General features: G+C 55.0%; 11 protein-coding genes and 2 non-coding genes across 13 annotated transcripts; 10 read left to right on the plus strand and 3 right to left on the minus strand.

The window, feature by feature from the left end:
* Window positions 1–995: 995 nt before the first annotated feature.
* Window positions 996–2,384, minus strand: APJ1 (Apj1p; the record flags this gene model as incomplete). The annotated part of the gene is made up of 1 exon (XM_002555368.1): window positions 996–2,384. The coding sequence occupies one exon, from the start codon at window positions 2,382–2,384 to the stop codon at window positions 996–998; it is 1,389 nt and encodes a 462-aa protein (XP_002555414.1).
* Window positions 2,385–3,140: 756 nt separating this feature from the next.
* On the plus strand, window positions 3,141–5,843 carry TMA108 (Tma108p; the record flags this gene model as incomplete). Its single annotated transcript, XM_002555369.1, has 1 exon — window positions 3,141–5,843. The coding sequence occupies one exon, from the start codon at window positions 3,141–3,143 to the stop codon at window positions 5,841–5,843; it is 2,703 nt and encodes a 900-aa protein (XP_002555415.1).
* Window positions 5,844–6,101: 258 nt separating this feature from the next.
* On the minus strand, window positions 6,102–7,475 carry NIS1 (Nis1p; the record flags this gene model as incomplete). The annotated part of the gene is made up of 1 exon (XM_002555370.1): window positions 6,102–7,475. The coding sequence occupies one exon, from the start codon at window positions 7,473–7,475 to the stop codon at window positions 6,102–6,104; it is 1,374 nt and encodes a 457-aa protein (XP_002555416.1).
* Window positions 7,476–8,889: 1,414 nt separating this feature from the next.
* Window positions 8,890–10,524, plus strand: OM45 (Om45p; the record flags this gene model as incomplete). The annotated part of the gene is made up of 1 exon (XM_002555371.1): window positions 8,890–10,524. The coding sequence occupies one exon, from the start codon at window positions 8,890–8,892 to the stop codon at window positions 10,522–10,524; it is 1,635 nt and encodes a 544-aa protein (XP_002555417.1).
* A 480-nt stretch (window positions 10,525–11,004) lies between these two features.
* Window positions 11,005–12,753, plus strand: MKS1 (Mks1p; the record flags this gene model as incomplete). The annotated part of the gene is made up of 1 exon (XM_002555372.1): window positions 11,005–12,753. One exon carries the CDS (start codon window positions 11,005–11,007, stop codon window positions 12,751–12,753), a length of 1,749 nt encoding a protein of 582 aa, XP_002555418.1.
* A 375-nt stretch (window positions 12,754–13,128) lies between these two features.
* Window positions 13,129–13,980, plus strand: IMP4 (snoRNA-binding rRNA-processing protein IMP4; the record flags this gene model as incomplete). The annotated part of the gene is made up of 1 exon (XM_002555373.1): window positions 13,129–13,980. The coding sequence occupies one exon, from the start codon at window positions 13,129–13,131 to the stop codon at window positions 13,978–13,980; it is 852 nt and encodes a 283-aa protein (XP_002555419.1).
* A 373-nt stretch (window positions 13,981–14,353) lies between these two features.
* Window positions 14,354–16,093, minus strand: KLTH0G08888g (KLTH0G08888p; the record flags this gene model as incomplete). Its single annotated transcript, XM_002555374.1, has 1 exon — window positions 14,354–16,093. The coding sequence occupies one exon, from the start codon at window positions 16,091–16,093 to the stop codon at window positions 14,354–14,356; it is 1,740 nt and encodes a 579-aa protein (XP_002555420.1).
* Window positions 16,094–16,255: 162 nt separating this feature from the next.
* KLTH0G08910r lies at window positions 16,256–16,327 on the plus strand. Its single transcript has one exon. It is a non-coding gene; the product is annotated as a tRNA-Gln (tRNA).
* Window positions 16,328–16,623: 296 nt separating this feature from the next.
* Window positions 16,624–16,736, plus strand: SNR68. The gene has a single exon (XR_002432212.1). It is a non-coding gene; the product is annotated as a snR68 (small nucleolar RNA).
* A 184-nt stretch (window positions 16,737–16,920) lies between these two features.
* On the plus strand, window positions 16,921–18,495 carry MSK1 (lysine--tRNA ligase MSK1; the record flags this gene model as incomplete). The annotated part of the gene is made up of 1 exon (XM_002555375.1): window positions 16,921–18,495. The coding sequence occupies one exon, from the start codon at window positions 16,921–16,923 to the stop codon at window positions 18,493–18,495; it is 1,575 nt and encodes a 524-aa protein (XP_002555421.1).
* A 106-nt stretch (window positions 18,496–18,601) lies between these two features.
* On the plus strand, window positions 18,602–19,630 carry RNH201 (ribonuclease H2 catalytic subunit RNH201; the record flags this gene model as incomplete). Its single annotated transcript, XM_002555376.1, has 1 exon — window positions 18,602–19,630. One exon carries the CDS (start codon window positions 18,602–18,604, stop codon window positions 19,628–19,630), a length of 1,029 nt encoding a protein of 342 aa, XP_002555422.1.
* Window positions 19,631–20,159: 529 nt separating this feature from the next.
* LAT1 (dihydrolipoyllysine-residue acetyltransferase) lies at window positions 20,160–21,575 on the plus strand (the record flags this gene model as incomplete). The annotated part of the gene is made up of 1 exon (XM_002555377.1): window positions 20,160–21,575. The coding sequence occupies one exon, from the start codon at window positions 20,160–20,162 to the stop codon at window positions 21,573–21,575; it is 1,416 nt and encodes a 471-aa protein (XP_002555423.1).
* An 850-nt stretch (window positions 21,576–22,425) lies between these two features.
* On the plus strand, window positions 22,426–23,355 carry FLX1 (flavin adenine dinucleotide transporter FLX1; the record flags this gene model as incomplete). The annotated part of the gene is made up of 1 exon (XM_002555378.1): window positions 22,426–23,355. The coding sequence occupies one exon, from the start codon at window positions 22,426–22,428 to the stop codon at window positions 23,353–23,355; it is 930 nt and encodes a 309-aa protein (XP_002555424.1).
* Window positions 23,356–23,462: the final 107 nt, after the last annotated feature.

Below are 23,462 nucleotides of genomic sequence, written 5' to 3' on the forward strand. Positions count from 1 at the left end.
TTTGGTGTTTAGTTGTGATTTTTCGATTTACTGGCTGCTGTTCCACGGTTCTATGGTTGAATCAAGCGGCGACTGTCTTAGTGTAGTCTCTTGAGTCTTCGAAAAGCTTTACTTATGCTTCTAATTCCCAGATCAGGACCGAAAGTGCTGGCTTCTTCTGCCACCTCAATCCCGCTCCCTTTTATACTCTGCCCAAAAAATGAAAGTAGTTGCCGTGTGTCGTGATTTATGTTTTTGATCGCGAAATAAACAAAAACAAAACAAAGACAAAGTGCGGCATCCACAAGATTAACGAGCTCCGGGACGATACTATTTCATGTTCGTGGGCTGGACGCTTTGTGCTCCGACTTTGCGCGATCATCGGTTTGGGCGGGCTTGGTCACATTGTAGTAGAGGTTGAGCATGACCGTTCTGCCAGATTTACCGTGTATTTTGAGGCGCCCGTTGTTGGGCGTTTCCAACGGTTAGAAATTACAGATCTGACAGAAGTAACCCAATAGGCAAACAGGATTGCAGGTTGACGCTGTCGAGCAAGCTGCAGCAGTAGCCAGTAGTATCAGTATCAAACTGCCGGGTCACATGAGGTGCTATACGCCGGACCTAGCTACTAGTGCGACAGGGTTGAGATCTACAGGCATCGTATATTTAGGTATCTGAGATGGCCAAGACGCCCGTAGCCATGGGGTCATTTTTTTAACTAAGATACGCACTTTGAAGAATCCTGTTTTCTGTCACTCAATTGTTCGCGCAAGCGTTTTAATGCCTGCGTTAACTGATATATCAATCACGGGACCACTTGCACAAAATATATCGTGCGCTCCCGTGGGAGCCGCAGCAAGAGCAGGTGGACCTTTAAAAAGACCCCCTGATCCTTTGGCCAGGACAATCGAGCGCCTGCTCTTGTGTTGCAGCACGCCGAAGAGTTTGAATGACAATTGAAACCAACTATATTAAATATTATACCGTAGATGCTTTTACCGTGCTGAAATTTCAAATCAATGCACTGTGCAGCCGCCGTTCTGCTCATCGGCTACATCGCTGTCGTTGCTGTCGTCATCCGCATACTTGCGGCGCTTGCTCGATGCACTTTGTCCGCGGGCCTGCCGCTTCCGATAACTGTCTCTAGACAGCTCGAGGTCCGGAGCAAAGTTGCTGAGAACGTGCTCCTCAACCTCCCTGCCCTCGACAGCGACCGCTGGCTCTCCTGCGCCCGAGTTCGCCCCAGGTTCCTGGCCTAGCGCGGCTCTCAACGCCTCAACGGTTTCCGGCTTAAGTGATTCAGGGAAAGCGACATCGAACCGAATGTACAGGTTACCAAACCTGCCGCCACTCTTAGGCATCCCCATGCCTTCCACGCATTTAATTGCTCCCGGTTTCAAGATCTCCCCCGGCAAAACGTCAATTTTCAGCAGTTTGCCGGAAGGATGGGAGTCCACCCACACAGGGCCGCCGCACAGGCTGGTTTTCAGGTCAACCTTACAGTGGTCCAGCACCAAGCTAGCATCGCGATGGCGCCAGAACGCTTTGTGCGGGAGCTGTTCCAGAATAATGATCACATCTCCAGGTATCACATGCTCGCTACCAAGCTCTGAACCAACAACCTCATCCGCCTCCCCAGGCAGTACAACCTCTTGGCCATTTTCCATTCCCTTGTGAACCTCGATGTCAAATATTCTGCGTTCTCTGATGCACCCCTGCCCGTTGCAGTCCCTACAGATATCTTTCTGCTTCATAAAACTGCCGCGACCGGCACAGTCGCTGCATGTTGACGACCATGTTTGGACCATGGGACCATGCCGCTTCGTTTCTGTCCGTATACCGCGTCCACCGCATGTGTAGCACTGCGACGCCTTCAAGCCGCCCTCGCCTTTGCACTTTTTGCAAAGTCGAGTTCTTTTCAAAGCAAGTTTCGCTCTCTTACCATGATAAACCTCTTCTAGAGTACACTTGAGGTAGTGCTTTATGTCGGGGCCGCGAGGCAACTCACGACGCGATGGCGCTGTATGAGCGCCCTGTCGCTTTCCAAAGAACGACATGTCGTCGTTGAAGAAGCTGCCTGTCGTGCTTCCTCCGCCGAAAAACTGCGCGAACAGGTCCCCTGCAGACATCCCCGATTGCTCCTGGTAACTAGTGGATTCTGTATGCCACTGGCTTTCGTCCGCTGTTCCGAACCTGTCGTACATCTCGCGCTTTCTTTCGTCCTTGAGAATTTCGTAAGCTTTGCAGATCTGCTGGAACTTGAGCTTCGACTCCTCTGAGTGTCCGTTTTTGTCAGGATGGTGTTTCAACGCGTTGACGCGATACGCCTTTTTTATATCTTGGCGCGATGCGCTAGCAGAAACGCCTAATATATCGTAGAGTTCACTATTCGACACCGACTTCATCGCACTTCAGTATTCTGTTATCTGACATGCACAGTCCTCTTCCAAGTAGCTTAAACAATTCCTGGAAGATGTGCCATAGATATGCCTTCCGCGCAGCATTGCCTCTTATAAATTCGAAGGTCTTCCTCTAGAAACAGTTTTCCATAAATTTCCATGGTCACGTGTATGCGGCGAAACTTGGATAAGAGATTCGAACCCTTGAGTAAAGAAGCGTGCTCGTTCTGACTACCCCGGAGGCGTTTCGGAAGGCCTGAAGGCTGCACCGGACTCCACCGAGCTACGAGATACCATCGTAGCAACTCCGGAAGTGGGGACTTCTCCTCAAGTCAAATTCCGAGGCTAGAATAAGTATTTGGAGCAAACGCTGGGAAACTATCCGAGTATCATGCATATTCGCGTTTGAATATAACAACGGAAGGAACTCGAGAGGCAGCGGCAAAGTATGCTTGTGTTTTCTCTTTACGTTACCTGCTGTTTTGTCACGTGATCCCGATCAGCGCTAGATGTGTTTTACGCGCGTTTGCGGGGCCTTTGTTTTAAGTGGCTTAAGAGTTCATAAATTCGCGTAGCTCGGTGTGTATTATTATACGTTTCGTTCTTCCTTCCTTAACGGTTAAGTCGTTGCCGGAACATTCCTCTCTCTAGCCCAGCTCTGTTTTATAGGAGGGAAAAATATTGAAACTTTTGAACGCTGTTTTCCCTCAAGAGCAAACGTCAAGAGTCAGTGTCCAGGTGGAAACCAGGAAACCGTCTTTAATGTTCTCGCTGACCAACTGTGTGGTACCCAAGCGGTATAATGCCTCCCTAGTTTTGGACCATGAAAAGGCTAATTTCCGCGGTGTTCTGAAGGTCGAACTTGAGCCTCGCCAGGGCGCCAAGGAACTTAGCGAATTTTCGCTACATGGGGAGAACCTAATCGTCCTTTCTGCACACATAGGAAATTTGAAATTCACGGTGAAGTACGATAGACCGGGAAAAGCTATCACTTTCTCGACAGACAAGCCAATTGATGTCTCCAACGGACAGCGAGTGGAACCTCTTATTCTAGAATACATCGGCAAGATCAACGCTATCAAGACGTACAAAGATGCCACTAGGGGAATCTTCAAGACCAATTACATGGACTCAGAGACTGGCAGCAGCGATAACTACGTGATCGCTACGCACTCACAACCTGGCTTTGCTCGTATGATTCTTCCATGTATCGATGAAGTCAACCATAAGGCACAGTTCCAGCTCGATATTACTGCTCACGAGCGCTTCCAAATAGTATCCAATACCGCCGCGGTTTCAGAGGAGAGGATCCCAGAGAGCCAGCAGAAGCGTGTGTTCTTTGACACGACGCCGTTGATGACTCCATCGCTGTTGGCCTTTGTTTTAGGTGACCTACGGTCAATTGAGTCCAAAGTTGCGCTGCCTCAAGGAGAGCTCCCAGTTCGGTTCCTCGCTGCTCAACAAGTCGAGCTTGCAGCATTTGGCCTTGACACAGTCTGCAAATACCTACCTGCCCTGCAAGAAATGTTCAAATTAAGCTTTCCTATTGCCAAGCTCGACTTTGCACTGTTGCCTTTTCTAAGTGACATGGCTATGGAGAACTTTGGTCTCATAACCATTCAACAAGACAACGTGTTACTGGGTCCTACTAATTTGGCCGATGCAAGTGTCCAGTCTCGGGTTGAGCAGCTGCTTGTCCACGAGTTGGTCCACCAGTGGATGGGAAACTACATCTCTTTCGACTCCTGGGATCATTTGTGGTTCAACGAGGCCTTTGCGACATGGTGCGCATGTGAAGTACTGAGCAACGTTAAGGGGGCAGATTACTTTGCTTCAGATGACTACTTGTTTCAATTAGAATCATGCCTCAAGAGGGACTCTATCCCAGAGAGTCGAAGCATTTCAGACACCTGTAAATCGGACCACGTTGCGCAAACAGCCGACGCAGTTGACCCCCAGAACTATGCTAAAGGAATATCTTTAATAAGGTCTTTACAGTGTAGCGTTGGAAAGGAAAATTTCAAGCTAGCCCTGCAAGAGTTTGTAAGCGACGAAAAATTCCACAATCGGAGCATTAAACCTTCCGAAATATGGACTTTCTTTGGAAAGAAGTTGCGCTCGGAAAACATCCCCAACTATATGTTTTCATGGGTACACACCCCAAGCTTTCCTATATTGCATGTAACGCAAGAGAGTGGAAAAACCACCTTGCAACAGCACCGAGTTAAGTCCGCTCCAGATCAGCAGTTCGAAGACGTGCCTTACCACATACCCCTCTTTACGAGGCTGCCAGATGGGTCTCTGGACAAGAACCATGCTCTCCTCACGGATAGGACATTGAGTCTGGATTATCCTGTTGTGTCTTTTAACTCAAACGTTCAAGGGTATTACAGGGTATCCTACGAATCCGCCTCATGCTATGAGCAAATAGCACAAGCTATCTCAAGTGGCGCTCTGTCCGAGCTTGACCTTTACGGAATAATGCGCGATCTCAACGACTTTATTGGTAATGAGATTTATCAAAATAAGGAGCATCTTGACGGACTGATCCATATCATTTCAAAAACGGTTCCCAAGATTGATAATGAGACGCTTTCAAAGTATTATATTGGTTGGAGCATGGGCTTAAAAATTTTAGAGCAGCTTGACTTGAGTGTGATGAGATTTGCCAGCAGTGGCAAAGACTTGGACCTCGAGAAATTGATCATTGCGCCCTTTTTCAAGCGGATAGATTGGCCGGAAAGCTTTCATGGATCCAAGCGCGATGCCTACGAGATAGATGTGATGGCACAGGTTTTGTCTTTGGGGAAGAAACTGCCTGAGGTTCAAGCGTTGTGTGCTAAATATTTTAAGAAAGTACTTCAGGGCCCTAAAGCTGCCATACCATTTGAACTAGTTGGTAGCATCTTCACAGTTGTATCATTCCAGAACACTACTTTGAAACAGTGGAAGAAACACTTTGAGCTTGCAAAGTCCAGCCAAGGGATAGCACCTCATGTAACAGGTTGCTCACCTGCTGACTTGCAAACTGTGGCCTTGGAAACAATAGGCTTTTCCACATCATTAGAACTGGTCCAAAAAGCCTTGAACTTTGTTCTCACAAATATCAGCTTAGGAGGTAGTGAGAAAGCCTTGTTTGGAATGTCTTATAATGCAAAAGAAAAATGCGGTAATCAATGCGTGCGCGACGTGGTCTGGGAATGGTTCATTCAGCATTACGATCAGTGGGCTAGAAAATCCTTGTCGGGCGGCTCGCAAGAGAGCGGGAAGATAAAGAGCACGTTGATGGCTCTATCGGTTATCGTTTTTGAAATGTGGCTGGATACCCCAGAGAAAATTGACACTTTTACAGCCATGAAACAGAGCGCTTTTGGAACGACATTAGGCGTTTCGGAAATTTGGGCATCCGTGAAGGATAGCCAGCTTTCGAAAATGAAGATCTATCAGGGTCTTTTGGGATTCTAGACAAATGTTTGGAATGGAAAGCTCACCAGGCTTTTCAACCGGGCCGTGACTGATCGGGGACTTACACCGTGTAAATATCCGTAAGCCAGAACGATAGTTCAGAAGACTTATTGTTACATATAAAGCTTACGCCCATACTTATAGAGACTTATAGAATTGGCAATAGCGGGTGATTAACTCTAAAAGTTGCGGCTCTTCTCGAGCACTTTGCTGAGCTAGATCTCAAGTTATTTTCTATCAATTTATGCACGCTAGACTTTAAGAGACCAGCCTTAGTCTACGTATGCCCTGATGCCTTCCCGAGCTTGAAATTGAGCTTGCCTCGTCCTTACAAGAGCCTGCGTAAGTGTCATCGCCTCGAGTGTTTCTCGCGCCAAAATCGTTAATCCAGGAAGCTTGAAGCGCTAAGCTAGAGCACCTCGATAATGGCTGGCTGGCATCGCTTTCTGAAGTCGACACTTTATCTGAGTTGGAGCTGTTGACGAGATACATCCGAAACTGGATCCGCTGAAGAACAACACTCATAACGTAGTGTCTCCATACATCGTAGAGTTGAGGGTTTTGTAGTTGAAGAGTAATGTTCTTGCGGGAGCCTGGCACAGATTTTGACCTTCGTAGCGTCCGCACCCGCTGAGGTAGGGGGGAGGGCCGGCGTATGCTGTTCCTGTGTAAGCCCTTCTGAGAGTTCAAGCTCTGTCTATATAAAGAGCCAGCCGAAACGAATTTGTACGTAAACTTCGGATGAAGCCGCAGCACCTGCCAGAACGCAGGAGGTTTCAATTGCATCGTCAGAAAGTGCTGTGACGTCGTGAAGTCTGTAACGGGAGTGCTTTCCGGCGCCACATAGTCCATAGCAGAAGCCAGCTCGGCGCGAGACCGGTACTTGTATCTTGGGGGCAAGCCCGGCGCGCGGCGCAACGAGAATCCACGGTGGAAGATGAAATTTCCTGAACTCGCGAAAGACGCCATTTCGCTTTTGTTAGAGAAGTCCTTGCGCTTGGAAAGCGAGGGGGCGCGCCGGACAGAGGAGGCACTCCGGGCAGAGGGGGTCCTCTGAGGACGTTTCTGAGCACGTTTAGAGTAGCGCGACCACTTGCATACTTTGTCTAGGATGCCGAGGGTATTGTTAGAGTCACTGTTGTGGGCTTCCAAGGCCTGCTGCCGAAGTTTGGCACGCTGCTCAAAGTTCCTAGTTTGCTGGAGATCGAACTGGCTCATCGTCAGCTGCTGGCTGACAAAGGGCTTGCTTTGCTCGGACTCGGACTCGTCCAGGATGGTTACCGTCTGCGAGTGCTGCGGCCTGTGGGTGCGGTAAGGCACCGGGACTCTTTGAGGCAAAGCGGTGGTCGCGCAGGTGGTCTTGAGCCTCAAGGGCTCATCAGAGCTGCGGTTGTGAGCGTCGATGAGAGGTTGGATGAGCGACTGCTCTTGCTCCTCGTCAGTCATATCTTCGGCGTCCTCAAGCGCGCGTGCTGCGTTGGTTCGTTGGTAGAAGGGCAGCCGGTCCGAATCGGGAGAGGATGGAGAGGTGCTAGTGGGGTAGCAGTGAAGTGCATTGGAGAGGCGAGGGTTTTGAATACTGAGGTCTACCACGATGGACTCCTGCGACAACAGGGAGTACTCGGAACACATCAACGTGCCTTGCGTTCGATCTTAGCCTCGCCGGGGTATGTTACGTGCATTCTGGTTGTTGATGGACGGTTCCCGAGTTGAGGCTGAGAGGGCCAGACGCAGAGGTTGCGGTTGGCTAAGGTTGAGAACCAGCCATTTGATTTTTGGTGATATTTCGAATGGCTGGTTTCCTCAAGATGAGCTCAGTGATATTTTTCATGTTTTGTTCTGTAGGTGCTATATTCAGAACTGCGAGTGTCTGGAGAAGGGTAGAACCAGAAAAGTCAGTGGGCCCCTAAACAAAGCTGCCACACGGAAGGCCACAATTGCAACGGTGAGTGAGCGTGCTACCAGAAAAATTTGTAGGCGTCCTTAGCGGCCCTGGCCGCCCCTACCAGAATCCGCGATTCCCACCAGGGTAGCATCGCGTCGCCGCAGGCGCGCGCGTCCGAACCCAGCGCACGTGACACACATCACGTCTCCCGAAACTGTCACCACCACTCAATCCACTCAACCCACGTGATCAACTGATCTCTCCGCTGTCACGACCAACGGAATCATAAGACACGAAGACGATCACGATCCACGCATTATGTACCTGCGCACGGCGGCCGATCCCTTCGACAGCCTCGTATCCCACGTCACGTGTATGACGCATTCTCTCTGCACCTTTTCCCATGCACTGCAGCCCGTCCGCTCCGGACCCGCGATTCTCGGCGCGTGCTTCTCCGCGCCGCCTTCCTCACGTCAGCAGCACGTCTCCTACGGAACGAGGCTTACGAGGACGCCAGCTTCCGGGATCGCCCAGGACGGAAGTGACGCGTGCTCAAAGCAAGTGTTAAACGGGCCGCAAACATACGCAGGACAACGAACGCCTGAGGAACGCCACGAGCAGGGGTTTTGGAGTGCCCATTGGACACACACAATGTTCGCAATATGGGAGCCCTAGCAGTGGCGGCGACCGGGTTTCTCGCCGCCCAGCCGCGTCGGAAACTCAACCTTCATTAGCACGTGACCTACCGCGTGCGAAAATTGCGGACCGCGACGTGCGTACCGCACGTCGCACGGCGGCCGGCTCCGCTCGTCCACAGTGACCCTACCGGTTGTCTCCAGCAACCTCTAATGGCAATAACGCAAGGGCAAAGGCAATGGCAAAAAAAGGGACACGGAGATGGGGCAAAAGTGTTAGCCGGATTCAGGGGCGCGAACGAAAAACGTATATAAAGAGGCGGGTTCAGCGGCTGGGGAAGTCGGTCGCGGGCTTTCATCTAGATTCAGTAATAGCATTGTCGGGATTTATCGGAATACTAGGCAACAAGGTTTCAAGAACAACCTCGTTTTCCAAGAAGTCACTGTATTGATAGCGACGGGTATTGTATCTGGACAGATCCGACTGAGAAGCTGAACAAGCGGTACACAGCATAGCATAAGAAATATGTCGTCCAAAAAAATCATCGGAGGCGCGGCCATGGTTGCCGCGGGATACGCACTGTACGAGTACCAGGTGCAGCGGCAGCAACGGCACCTCAACACCGGGGCGCTGACGCAGGCGCCCCACAAGGACGCGCATCTGTTCGAGAAGAAGGGCGGCGAGGCCGGCTCCAAGCTCGACCAGGTGACCAACCAGGCGCGCGACCAGGTGGCCGGGTGGGCGCACGACGCGGACCGCAAGGTGTCGTCGACGATGGCGGACGTGGAGCGTGCCAAGGCCAATAGTTCGAAGTGGATCGGCGACCAGCTGGGCGAGGCTCAGGAGGCCGTCACGGACCGCCGCGACAAGTACCTGGAGCGCTCCGGTGAGCTTAACGCGATTGTGGAGGAGACCAACGAGCGCAAGCGCGAGGGCCAGAACCGGATCTCGCGCCTGGTGACGGACGCGCGCGACACGATCTCCGCGGACATCCGCAACATCAAGGATGGCGTGTCCGAGGACGCGTCGAGCATCAAGGAGGCCTTTGTGGGCGCCAAGAAGGGCACGCAGGATACTGCGGACTCCCTGAAGCGCCAGGCCTCGGACGTGGAGTCCGACATCAAGAACAAGGCCGGCAACGCGCGCGACACCGCGGTCGAGGCCAAGGAGTCCATCTTCAACTGGGGCTTCAGCAAGGCTGAGAAGGCCAAGGCCGTGGCCATCCAGGAGTACGACCAGGCCAACAAGCACTTCAACGAGCTGCGCGACAAGTACAACTCAGAGAAGGGCCTGTTCTCTAGCGGCGACCAAGAGCTTAAGAAGCAGGTCGACGAGGCCAGCAAGAAGCTCGAGGAGTACAAGAAGAAGCTCGAAGATGCGTCTTCGCGCTACGCCAAGTACACCAACGACAACATCAACGAGCTGTCTGACAAGCTGGAGCAGGAGGACCGCAAGCTGCGCAAGAAGGGCTTTTTTCAGTGGCTGAGAGGCGACACCTCCGGCAGTGACAAGTCTAAGGCCCACGACGTGGACGAGGTCGCTACTAAGAGTGTTGTCGGGTGGGGCGAGACCGCCGAGGCGCTGGCCCGCGAGGAACTCGACGAGCTAGTCCGCAACAAGAAGATCGGACGCAGCGAGGCTCAGAGACGTCTCGATGAGCTGAAGAAGATCAAGGACGAGGGCTGGTTCACCTACAAGGGAAGAAACGACGAAGCGCTCGCCAAGAGAGCCGCCAAGGCTCTAGAGGGCTGGGGAGAGACCGCCTCGGAGCTGGCACAAGAGGAGTACGAGGAGGCCAGGAGAAAGACCTCCAACTTCAACGCTCCCAAGACTATCTCCGACGCTGTAGACACGGCCAAGGAGAAGCTGGACGCTGCGAAGAAGAATCTCGACGAAAACGCTTCCGGCCTGTGGTCCTCTGGTAAGGAGAAGTCCGAGGAGCTCCGTCAGAAAGCCCAGCAAGAGTACGAACAGGCCCAGAAGGATTACAGCTCCTCTCTGCAGAGCCTCTCTGAGTGGTCCGAGAAGGCCAAGGGGAAGTTCTGGTCAGGTGCTGACACCGCCCTGGACGCTACCAAGTCCACCGCTGACACTCTGCATGCAAAGGCAAAGGAGGGGTTGAACTCCGCCCAGGAGTACGCCAAGGATAAGAAGGAGTGAAGGGGGCGCACGAACGCGTGACTACGCTCGCCGCGTGATGCGCAGTACTGTTCCTTCACAACCCTTCATGTTGAAAAACCATCCTTTATCATATGTATACACTTAACGAATCATTTAACGATAACATTCGAATCTATAGCTGTTTTCATGGTCACAACGCACTATCATCGACCTTGGACGCCGTTTGTCGGGCTTCCTTTGGGCCGTGGTGCCTTTCTGTAGTAGTTCTTCCCTGCACTCTTCATGCATCTCATGTCACACGCCCTAATGTGTGCGCCTTCAGAGATCACTTTAATATATACTTCAAGGCTCAAAAAATTAAGTATATTGATGAAGCCGTGACCAATGGGTGCTCGAACCGATTAAGAGTTTAACAGCCCTTGGACCATATAGCTAGGACTCGAGAAAAAGCTATACCTTAGGGTAGACCGCCAAATTTCTTTTAGGGGCTCTCCGAATTATTAAGATCCAAGCGTGCGCATGATGGAAGAGACCAGGTCGAAAAGTGCCAGCGGAAAACACCAACCAAGCAAGTCTAAAGAACCATCGAATGACCCACAAAGCAATAGCGAGGCCGATCTGAGCCGACAAAAGTTTTTGAAAGTTGCTCCCAGTCTTTTCACTCCTGAAAAGCTGCCGCTCTTTGACAGCTTGGATCTATACACCGCGCTCATCCGGAGCAGTAAAGCTCTGGAGCAAGGCGAAAGGCTACACAATCTGAGCTGGAGGATCATGAACAAAGCGCTCCTCAAGGACCATGAACTCAACAAGTCAAAGAAGCGAGACGGAGTTAGGAATCTTTACCAAGTCCTCAACCCAGCTAACAGCGGGCAGTTCCAACGCCAGCAACAGCCGCGCCAGATACCCACTCCTCCACGGACTCATCAACGGACGGCTTCTGAAATGCAGCCTATGCAGGTAATGAGCGCAATGCAGGGTACAGCCTCTGAAGCCAAGACATCCCCAGAGCAGCCGCGGTTCCCGCACATACATCATCAGAAACTGCCGGTTCGTGCCACCAGCGACCTACAGATAAAAAGAGGCCTACACAGGGCACAAGATCCAAGGCCTGGCCACCAGCCCCAACAACCGCATCTGCAACAACTGCATGTGCAACACGCGCAATCCAAGCACGCGCCCAACAAGCAAGGAGCCCGATTCACTCTTGGTAACGATTCTAGCGTTTCATCGCCGGAGTCATCGCAGATGATACTGGCGTCCCCAGATGCCACTGTCTTTGCTGGAAAAAGAGAAGGATCAGCTCAGGCTAATTCGATGGATGCGAGCGATGCTCAGAAGCGGAAAAAGAATCACAAGAGAGTCGCTCAGCCTACGCGTTCGGCCGGGAGCTTATTCACGCCGCGGCCCGATGACGGGCCCACAGCTTCTGCATTGCCTACCAAGGCCATTTCTCATGACCACATACCTAAATCTCTGTTTGGCAGGAAGCCAACCGCTCATCACAAGCCAGCCGCGCCCTCCTCGGAAAACAAGGTGTTTTTCAGCAGTGACGACGATGAGTCTGACTGGAACTCACTTTCTGACGATTCCGAGCTGTATGATGACGAAGAAGATGACCAATACTATCAAAAGCAGTGGGACAAGCTCATGTTCAGCCGCAGCGAACAATCGAAGGGTGGTTTTCACGCTGGGCGTAATACAACACCACCACCTGCCGACAAGCATGACCCTAAAAGAAGCTTGCTGAGCGGATTATTCCTAAACGAGCTGGCCAACAAGGCTCCCACCCCACCTATCATGACGCCGTTGACTGCACAGCACCCTACACTTGGGGAGAGCAGCGTTGTTGCTGTGGGCGATGTCACACCAGCGAGTTTGCGGGCAAGCACGTCCAGCTTCTTTCCCGAAGGAACACAAGAAAAAGCGCCCGAGCCATCTGCTCCTTCCGCTATTCCACCGAGATATCCTCGAAGCCGGGGAAGCTTCAGCAGCATCATATCCGATTCTACGCTGCAGAGATACGCCCACCAATCCAATGCTCCACCTACAGCTCAGACGATTTTACCAACGGCTTTATCTACTCACATGTTCCTGCCCAATAATGTTCATCAACAGAGGATGGCGCGATCTGTTTTGTCACGTTCTGCTCTCAGTGAAAGACGAGAGTCAATCGACATACCGTCTAAGAATCGCAACAACTCATTTTTGAAGACGCGAATGGAAATATCAGAGGAGGAGGAATTTGCTAGGGCTAAAACAGGCAGGTAGGAGAGCTGTTTTGAGCAAAGGAACTTGATAGGGGCCAGATAGACCTAGCTTTTAACGCTCACGGCTTTTTCGATGTTGTAAATTTGGCGACCAGCGCTTGTCGGGTGTCTCTCATGGATATGTGTAAGCGCCGCGCTCCAGGTACTCTACTTCTTCGAGTACAAGAAACAACAGACCTTGCCTACGCTTTGGCTTCCAAAGCATCTCGAGCCAATGCAAACAGCATCTTCGCACTACGTTGTCGTATTGCACGTGACACTGATACCTTAATACTTTTTTGGGTTTTTGAAAAATTTTTGGAACTAGAAAAGTTCATGCGATGAGGTAGAAGAGCTCCAGACACCTAGAGGATCAAGACATACCACGGACTGAAAGATGCTCAGGAAACAGGCGCGTGAACGTAGAGAGTACCTGTATCGCAAGGCACAGGAGTTACAAGACTCTCAGTTGCAACAGAAGAGACAGCTCATAAAGCATGCACTTGCGCAAGGTAAGCCCCTGCCCAAGGACGTGGCGGAGGATGAGCAACTGCAAAAAGACTTTCAGTACGACCAGACGATTCAGGAGACCATAGATGACGAATATAGCGCGACTAGTGGGCTAGCAGAGCCCAAAGTGATTGTCACGACATCCAGAGATCCCAGCACAAGGCTCTCACAGTTTGCCAAGGAAATAAGGCTACTCTTCCCATCCGCGGTGCGTTTGAACAGAGGTAACTACATCATGCCCAACCTAGTGGACGCATGCAAAAAGTCCGGCACATCAGACCTTGTTGTTCTCCACGAACACAGAGGTGTCCCCACATCGTTAACAATATCACATTTCCCTCACGGGCCAACGGCTTACTTCACACTGCACAATGTCGTGCTGAGACACGATATTTTGAATGCGGGAAACCAGAGCGAGGTGAACCCGCACTTAATCTTCGACAACTTCACAACGCCGCTGGGTCAGAGGGTAGTAACCATTCTCAAGCACATTTTCCCACCGGGACCCAAGAAGGACTCGCCGCGTGTCATAACATTTGCAAACCGTGGTGACTTTATCAGCGTGAGACAACACGTTTACGTAAGGACCAGGGAAGGCGTGGAGTTGGCAGAGGTTGGGCCAAGATTCGAGATGAGGCTGTTCGAGCTAAGACTGGGCACGCTGGACAACAAAGAAGCTGACGTGGAGTGGCAACTAAGGAGATTTGTTAGAACCGCGAGTCGGAAGGACTATTTATAAAACTAGGTTTTTAATAGCATAGATCCACATCGATGTCAGAAGGGCGTGGAAGGCACGTGTGTTTTTTTTTTACATGCTTTCGATCTGCCAAGATAAACACCGCAGGTATGTATGGCGGCCGACTGCAGAGGTACAAGTAAAAGATCAAATTATAATGTCTGGCGCTTGGCATGCTGGTCAGGAATATTGTGCATGTGTCTGCGAGCGTGTATGTGCGTGTGAGTGTGGGGGAAGCGGGGAGGATAATATAACAACCAAAAAAGATAGAAATAAAACAAAAATCATAAGCAAACTGAACCGAATCTGCAAAGATCATCGATTAACAACCAAACCTGTGTCTCGATCCCCATGACACAGTGTCCCAAATAATTACTTAAACGTCCCCTGCGTTGCTGACCTTTTTCCGTAGCACATCGCCCACCGAGCTCGTCTGTAGACTGTCGTCGTAGAGGACGTCATTGAGGTTCTGTGCAGCGCCCTGGTTGGAGAAGGAGGCCCTGCTGGCGTGGAACAGCGGCGACATGGAGCTCGCGCTGGAGTAGGTCCTCACGCGGTAGGGCGGACGCGCTTTCTTGAAGCTGTTTTGCGTAGAAGCCCTGGTAAGACGGGGCCCCGTGACAGTGTTGTAGAGGGGCTGCGAATTAGCGGCAGATTGCATTAGGGTGGGAGAGTTGGGCGAGGTGGCCATGTCCTGGTCGGACTCCTCGTCGCTGGTGGAGCAATCGCTGCCGCTGCTTTCCAGGTGGAACTTGTTCCGCTCCTTGCGAGCTTGCGGGCCCGCGGCCGGGAGCTGCGTGGCTGTAGGCGTGGGCTGGCCCACGGGCGTGGACGCGCGCAGCGTCGGGGAGCGCGAGCAGGTGGTGAGGTGGTTGGGCAAGTGGCGGGAGCTCAGGGTGGGCGCGGCGAGGCCCGGGCTGAGGCCCGAGGAGTTGGAGTTGCGCCTGTTGGAGGGCGAGAACGGGTTGGAGAAGGAGGGCTGCGGGGACTGTCTGAGCAGCGAGGACGACGTGGACTGCGTCAGGGACGGGCGGCGCGAGTGCGCGTTTTCGTCGGATAGCATGTCCGCGTAGGAGTAGAAGCGCAGCACGCGGGGCCGATCCGTAGCGGTCGCGTTGGACGCATTGGACGTGCACGACGCGCACGAGGCGCCCGACGCAGCCGACGCGGCCGAGCTCATGCTGATCGCGCTCGCAGTGCTGCCCGCGCGCGACAGCGCGGGCAGGTTCTGGAACGAGTTGGTGCGCGTGCGGCCCAGCGCGAGATCGAGCCCCAGCGTCGAGGGCCGCCCCGAGTATATCATCTCGACGTTGTCGAGGTCTGTGTCCTGGTCGTTGACGATCGACGCCGAAGCGTCGAGCGCGGGCGCGACCAGGTCCTCGAGCGCGTGCCGCCCGCTGGCGCTGGCGCTGTCGCGCGCCGCGCGCTCGCTGTCGTGCCCGCTGCCCGCACTCGTAGTGCTGGCCGCCGGGGCGGCCGCCGCGCCGGGCGCCCGTGGCTCTTCCACGTTGCGCTCGAAGATCATCGACCGCTCGCTGGCCACGGGCGAGGGCAGCTCGCCCGAGGCGTCTTCGTAGGTGTCGTAGGTGTCTTCGTCGAAATCCATGCTGGTAACGCCGAGGGGAAAGGCGCTGCTTCGAGTCTTGGGTGAGTGTGTCTGTGTGTGTGACAAGCGCTGGCGCACTGGGTTTCTGTCGCGTCGCAGGCTCTGGCGTTGCTGGCGGGTCGCTGCTGGATCCGTGGGGTTCTGAAAGCTGTCGGAACTTTTCAAGCTTTTCGCCCTATTGTGTGTGTCAATAACGCTGCTGCTGCTGCTGCTACTGGAGCAGCAGGTCGAAATTGAGCAGGTGGAGGCTGCTAGGGGGTTCCGTGCACGACGATCGAAACAGTCTTTCGTGCAACGCGACGTCGAGCCCGTAGCGCCCGCGCGGGCCGCGAGCACCGGCCTGAGTCGTGCGCTGCGGCGGCCACGTCTGAGCGCGTTTGCGGCTCTTTGGGAGCGTGGCGTGGCGCGCTGCGGGCGCGCGCAGCGCGGCGTGTCGTTGCGCGCGATCGCGGGAGCTAGCGTCGCACGAAAGAGCGGCGGTGTGGCGCAGACTCGCGTACGAAGCGACATACTCGAGCGAGACAGGCCATCGCACGTGACCGCGCCAAGCACGCACGTGGGCTTGAAACGTCACGTGCAAAGCACATCACGTGACGTCTGCTGCGCCTCGTTTGGCCGCGCCCTTTGGCCCGGCCCATACATCCGCGCCTCCCGCCAAGGTTCCCAACAAGCGGTTCTATAGTGTAGTGGTTATCACTTTCGGTTCTGATCCGAACAACCCCGGTTCGAATCCGGGTAGGACCTTCTTTTTGGCGGCCCGAGCACTGGTCACGTGAGTGCGCCGGCCCTCGTGCCCTGTTCAGCGGGTTACCCGCCCGAGCGCCGGCGCACGCTACAAAAAAGCCAGGCGCCGCCTGGCGGGTTCTTTCTACTGGGTAACTTCCACTGTACTACTTCCACGATGCTGTAGCGGTACTCCCGCACACACAGAGTCACTCTCTCACGTAGTCCACCGGCCCCGCCGGCCCCGCCAGCGCGCCCACCCCCGCCGTGCCGGACAGCTGTCCGCGCGGCCGCGGTGTGCGCGTGCGCGCGCGTCTTGTGCGCTGTTCTCGCGTGATGATCATGTATACTGCGTTATCGTCTTGACGGCTGTTTAACTACAGCACTCGGAAAACAACTATAACACCTAGCTGAGCGAGAGCGGCGCGCGCGTGCGGAGCACGTGCCTGACACGTGCGGGCATCCTGATGTCACGTGCTCGCACGTGACGCTCTCTTTTCGCGGCGCTCATCGCGTTCGCCAGCGATATTTCGGTGCGTCGTCAGAGCGCTCCGCCGCCCCACCGCTCCACCGCTCATCGCTCGCCGCTCGCCATCCACCGCCCTCCGCCCCGCATGCTACGTCCCGCGAGCCCCCTCGCACGCAGCCTCGCCCGCGGGCTCTCCACCGCGCTCGACTTCGCGCGCAGAAACGAGGCCATCGCGGCGCGCGCCCGCGACTTCTACCCGTCGCTGTCGCGCGTCGCGCCAGCGACAGCCACGGTCGCGGGCTTCGTCCGCAAGTACTGCGACCTTGAGCACGACCGGCCGGACCTTCGCGAGGTGCTGCGCGCGCGCGTCGACTCCGTGCGCGTCGCGGGCAAAAACATGTGCTTCGTCGACGTCTCCAGCGCGCGCTGCTCCACGCAGCTCATCCTCAACTACAACGTCATGGCCGCGCACGCGGCGCCCGGCGCCGCGGCGCTGTCGCGCCAGCAGTTCTTCCAGCACGTCCAGGACCTGCGTCCCGGCGACCACGTCCAGGCGTGCGGGTTCCCGGGCCGCTCGCAGCGCGAGCGCACGCTCTCGCTCAAGTGCACGCAGCTCACGACGCTGCTGGCGCCCGCGCTGCGCGCGCTGCCGCCTCGGCTGTCGGACCCCGCGAAGCGCAACCAGAACCGGGTCCTGGACTACCTGGTCAACGGGCACGACGCGCTGCGCGTGCGCCACAGCGTGCTCTCCGCGCTGCGTGAGTTCCTCGACGCGCGCGGCTTCCTCGAGGCCGAGACCCCGGTTCTGTCGCCCAAGGCCAACGGCGCGGCCGCGGAGCCCTTCACGACGCGCACCAACGCGACCAACGCGGCGCTCCAGCTGCGCGTCGCGCCCGAGCTGTGGCTCAAGCGGCTCGTCGTCGCGGGCGTCGACCGCGTCTACGAGCTCGGCCGCGTCTTCCGCAACGAGGGCGTGGACGCGTCGCACAACCCGGAGTTCACGACCCTCGAGTTCTACCAGACCTACGCGTCCATGGAAGACCTCATCGCGCTCGCCGAGCAGCTCCTGCTCCACGTGCTCGAGCGCGCCGACACCGCGCGTGCGCGCGAGCTCAAAGCCGTGCTGCTCGCCAACGGCGGCCGCTTCGCCCGCGTCGAGTTCCTGCCGACCCTGCAGCGCGAAACCGGCATCGACTTCTCTCAGCTGGACCTCGCCGACCCGCGCGCGCTGGCTGCGGCCCTCGAGGCCCGCGGAATCGAGCTCGACACGGCGGACCGCTCTCCACAGCAGATCCTCAACGCGCTGTGCGCGCGTTACATAGAGGATCGCCATTGCCGCGGCTCGCTGCCGACGCTCATCTTCCACCACCCGACCGTGATGTCCCCGCTGGCCAAGGGCAACCCGGACGACGACATGCTGACCACCAAGCGCTTCGAGGTCTTCATCGGGGGCAAGGAATACATTAACGCCTACGAAGAGGAGAACTGCCCGCAGGCGCAGCTACAAAAGTTCGAGGCCCAGCAACAGGCCCAGGAAGCCTACGGCGACAGAGAGTCGTTGGCCATTGACCACGCCTACGTGGACGCCATGAAGTGGGGGATGCCCCCTATAGGCGGCTTTGGCGTCGGCATCGACCGGCTCTGCATGCTGCTCACCGGCGACACGCGCATTGAGCGCGTGCTGAGCTTTGGAACCATTGACGATATAGGCAAGCAATAGAGGCAAGAGACTGCAATTGCGCCGCGCACGCGCGTCCGCGCCTTGTCCCGATGACCTTCATGTACATACGCGGTATTAATATACACACATATATATATATATATATATGTATATATTAACTACTGAAAAAGCTAGCTCATCGCCGAACTTTCCAGGGCTCACCAAGGCCATAAAACGCAAGAGATCCACAACAATGAGCGCCAATTGCGGGTCATATCGCACCCCCAAATCACCAGAGCCGCTCGCCGAGCTGCCGCCAACCGTGCTCGAGGCAAAGGACTCGCTGCACAGCCGGACGTTCTACTCTGAAGTGCCACAGCAGATCCGCGACAGCGGGTGCGCGGTAATCCTCGGTGTCGACGAGGCGGGCCGCGGGCCTGTTCTGGGCCCCATGGTCTACGGCATCAGCTACTGCACGCGCGAGTACCAGGACGAGGTGCTGAAAAAGCGCTACGCGTTCGACGACTCGAAAAAACTGACGGACCCGGTGAGACGGGACCTGTTCCAGAGAATGTACACGGGCGAGATCGACCAGGTGGGGTACGCCACGACATGCATCAGCGCGTGCGACATCTCGAGCGGGATGCTGCGGTTCCCGCCCGAGAAGAACTACAACCTGAACGAGCAAGCGCACGACGTGACCATTGCGCTGATCCGCGGCGTGCTGGAGCGCGGCGTGGCCGTCGAGCACGTCTATGTAGACACTGTGGGCCCGCCTGCGACGTACCAGCGCAAGCTGGAGGGCCTGTTCCCCAGCATCAAGTTTACGGTCGCCAAAAAGGCCGATTCTCTGTTCTGCGTCGTGAGCGTGGCCAGTGTCGTGGCCAAGGTGACGAGGGACGTGCTAATAGAGCTGTTGCGCGCGCGCCCCGACGAGGTCCTGGGGTCCGGCTACCCGTCCGACGCAAAGACGACGGCGTGGCTGCGCTCGAACCGGACCGCGCTCTTCGGCTGGCCGCTGCAGACTGTGCGCTTCTCCTGGCAGACATCCCAGACGCTGCTAGACAGAAACCCGGACGCCGTGCCCATCGAGTGGGAGGACGACTACATCGGTAAGGGCTCGCAGTCGATGGCCGCGATGTTTCAGCCCGCTGAGAAGGCTGTAACGCTGGACAACTGGTACAGTGTAGAGTGAGTGATGAACGTGGCACGATCATTGTGCCGATGTGCGTGGCCGGCGCGAAGTGACTCGCCTACTACGTCGCCAGAAGCTTTCTGAAGAGGCCTTCTGGACCCTGTGATGGGTCCCGTACACCGCACCGGCCCCAGAAACTCCCAATGTCCCGCTACGAGAGCAGGATAAACACAGAACACACACATGGGCGTGCTGCGCGCGACCCAGGCCCAGACACTGGTGCCAGGGCCTCGGCGGCTCCACCTCGGCGGCTATTTCCAGGGCCCTGGCCCATGGCACGTGACATGAACCGCCTATCTCTTATCTCATTGGACGATTAAAATTTTTTCGATCCTCAACTTTCGTGACCGTTGCAAGTATAAAAGGGAACATGCCCTAGCGATTAAGGTCTACGAAGGGCCAGCCAAGGGAACGACACTCGCAAGTTAGCATCCACCAACGCAGACCCAGCCAAACTTCCAGCAGAAGGTCAGGCAGCTATCGCAACAGTCGAAATAAGAACAAGTGGAAGCAGCGCGAGGAGCAGAAAATGTCCAGTTTCATTCGCACAGTACCCCGGATTAGAAGCGCAGTGCTGCGCAGCGCAAGACTGCAGCTGCGGACGTACGCGTCGTCGTACCCACCACACACAGTGATCGGGATGCCTGCGCTGTCGCCCACGATGACGCAGGGCAACATCGCGGTGTGGAACAAGCAGGTGGGCGACAAGCTGGAACCCGGCGAGGCCATCGCGGAAATCGAGACCGACAAGGCGCAGATGGACTTCGAGTTCCAGGAAGACGGGTTCCTGGCCAAGATCCTGGAGCCTGCGGGCGCCAAGGACCTACCCGTGGGCAAGCCCATCGCCGTGTACGTGGAGGAGGAGGGCGACGTGGCCGCGTTCAAGGACTTCAAGGTCGAGGAGACCGCGCCCGCCAAGAGCGAGAAGCCTGTCGCGGACGCCAAGCCTGCTGAGGACAATAAGTCCGCCAAGGATGACAAGCCCGCCAAGAAGCCTAGCGCCTCGAAGCAGGCCGCCTCGGGCAAGCCTGCCGGCGACCGCATCTTCGCGTCGCCACTGGCCAAGAACATCGCGCTGCAGCACGGTGTCGCGCTCAAGTCCGTCACGGGCACCGGTCCCCACGGCAGAATCACCAAATCCGACGTCGAGGAGTTCCTGAGCAAGTCTCCAGCGGCCTCTGCAGGTGGCTCGGCCGCCGCGGGCACTGCGGCCGCTGCTGCCGCGCCAGCGGGCCCTGGCGCTCAGTACGAGGACATCCCTATCTCCAACATGAGAAAGATCATTGGCGACCGTCTGCTCGAGTCCACTTCCGGCACCCCCGCCTACATCGTGTCCTCGCAGATCTCAGTCTCCAAGCTGCTAAAGCTCAGACAGTCGCTCAACGCCTCTGGCAAGGACCAGTACAAGCTCTCTGTCAACGACATGCTGATCAAGGCTGTCACCGTGGCTGCACAAAGAGTGCCTGACGCCAACGCCTACTGGCTGGCCAACGAGGGCGTGATCCGCAAGTTCAAGAACGTCGATGTCTCCGTCGCTGTCGCTACGCCCAACGGCCTCCTGACCCCTATTGTCAAGAACGCCCACGCCAAGGGCCTCGTCTCCATCTCTTCTGAGATCAAGGAGCTCGGCAAGCGTGCCAAGATCAACAAGTTGAAGCCTGAGGAGTTCCAGGGCGGTACCATCTGCATTTCCAACCTGGGTATGAACAACGCCGTTTCCATGTTCACCTCCATCATCAACCCACCCCAGTCTACCATTCTGGCCATTGGCACCGTGCAGAGAGTTCCTGTGGAGGACGCTGGCGCTGAATACGGCTTCATCTTCGAAGACAAGATCAACATCACCGGTACCTTTGACCACAGAACCATCGACGGCGCCCGCGCTGGCGACTTCATGAGGGAACTCAAGAAGGTGGTCGAGAACCCTCTCGAGATGCTGCTATAAGGCCCGCACATGTATTGAGAAGTCTCCGAGTGCCTCCGGTCGCTGAAGAACGGAAAATTGTGTTGAAATCAAACGCAGGAAAACGGCTTGCTGGGGCCTGCGCGAGCAACTACATGTAGTTTAATCACCCCCCGGATATGAGTACGTACCAGCAGATGCTATGAATGAATGAACTTCGAGCCGGAACCTTTTATAAGCTGAAGAACTATGAACAGGCTTCCCAGATATCCTGTTCACTAGACACGGCAGGTCTAAATATTCAAAAATCTCACTGCAAAATAATTCACACATATTTATCTTTGAATAAAAGTTCATCTTCACCAGCCTAATCAAGCCGTGAATATCTCCTCCAAGACCACCAAGCACTTTCAAAATGGCATACCTTCCATCCTTCATACTTAGTGACGAGTCCAAGGAACGTATCACAAAGATCCTGAACCTTTCTCAAACGGTGGCGCACTACGGCTGGTTACCCTTCGTCCTGTACTTGGGCTGGGCGCACACCTCCAACAGACCAAACCTGTTCAGCTTGCTGAGCCCTCTGCCAAGTGTCTAAGGTGCTGCTGTTCCATGCGGCGCCTCGGGCAGCCACCGCGTCCGGAGCGTGAACACTTAGACCCCAGGACTGCATGTAATGTATTGTATTGCTTGTATATATGAGTGAATGAACAAAGAATTGCTCAGCGAGACGGCACTGCTTGCCGCAGCGGAAATGGAGTGCTACACCACTGCATGCTTGGGATTGAGAGTCTTGCGCGAGCTTTCGCGACGACTTGCGCGAAACTAACGGAACCTTAGATTGTAATCACTCGTAATTTCAGCTAAAAACCACCAAATACAGGCGCCCTTGATGGCTCATGAGTTCACGCCCTTGCAAAGAGAGATCATTGCCGGCTTGAGCGCGGGGACCCTGACCACAGTTGCTACGCATCCCCTCGACCTCGTCAAGCTTCGGCTGCAACTCTTGGCAACGTCGCATCAGTCGCACGGTTATACAGAGGTCATCAAAACCATTGTCACGGACTCGAAAGCCAATGGGACCTTTATCCGGGAAGCCTACAGAGGCCTGGGGGTTAACCTGGTAGGAAACTCCATCGCATGGGGCCTGTATTTTGGCCTGTACCGCTTCTCCAAAGATGCAGTCTACCGCATGTGGACCAAGGACCCTGATTCGGACGGCCAGACATCCTTCCAGAAGGACAGTACCATGGGGCCACTATTCTACCTTGCGTCTGCAGCGCTTAGCGGAATTGCCACGGCGGTACTTACGAATCCGATCTGGGTCGTCAAGACCAGGATCATGTCCACCAACGCGCGAGCTGCTCACGGCTACAAGACAATGTGGGACGGTATCCGCAAGATATACACACAAGAAGGGCTCACAGGGTTCTGGAGAGGCCTGCTGCCATCTCTGTTTGGCGTCGGGCAGGGTGCTATATACTTCACGGCGTATGATTCGCTCAAACACCGGTATTTCGCGAGTAGAGGAATCCACAAAGAACAGAAACTGGACAACCTAGAGAATATCGCACTCACATCCGTTAGCAGAATGGTCTCAGTGTCGGCGGTGTATCCCCTGCAGCTACTCAAATCAAACCTGCAAAGTTTCGAAGCTGTAAAACAACAAAATTCGTACAAGCTCTGGGCCCTGATAAGGTCGATCTACTACAAAGACGGTGCCAAAGGGCTATACAAGGGACTCTCGGCAAATCTTGTTCGCGCTCTGCCCTCCACATGCATAACGTTTTGCATCTACGAAAACATGAGGCACTGGCTATAAGCCGGGGCCGTTATTTATATTGAGTATATGTACATATTCCAAGGACGGGTTGAAACGAATAAAACTTTACAATTTTATTAGTGGTTAAGTTATACAAAAAACTTTAG

This window comes from Lachancea thermotolerans (assembly GCF_000142805.1).
Source record: "Lachancea thermotolerans CBS 6340 chromosome G complete sequence".
NCBI lineage: Eukaryota > Fungi > Ascomycota > Saccharomycetes > Saccharomycetales > Saccharomycetaceae > Lachancea > Lachancea thermotolerans.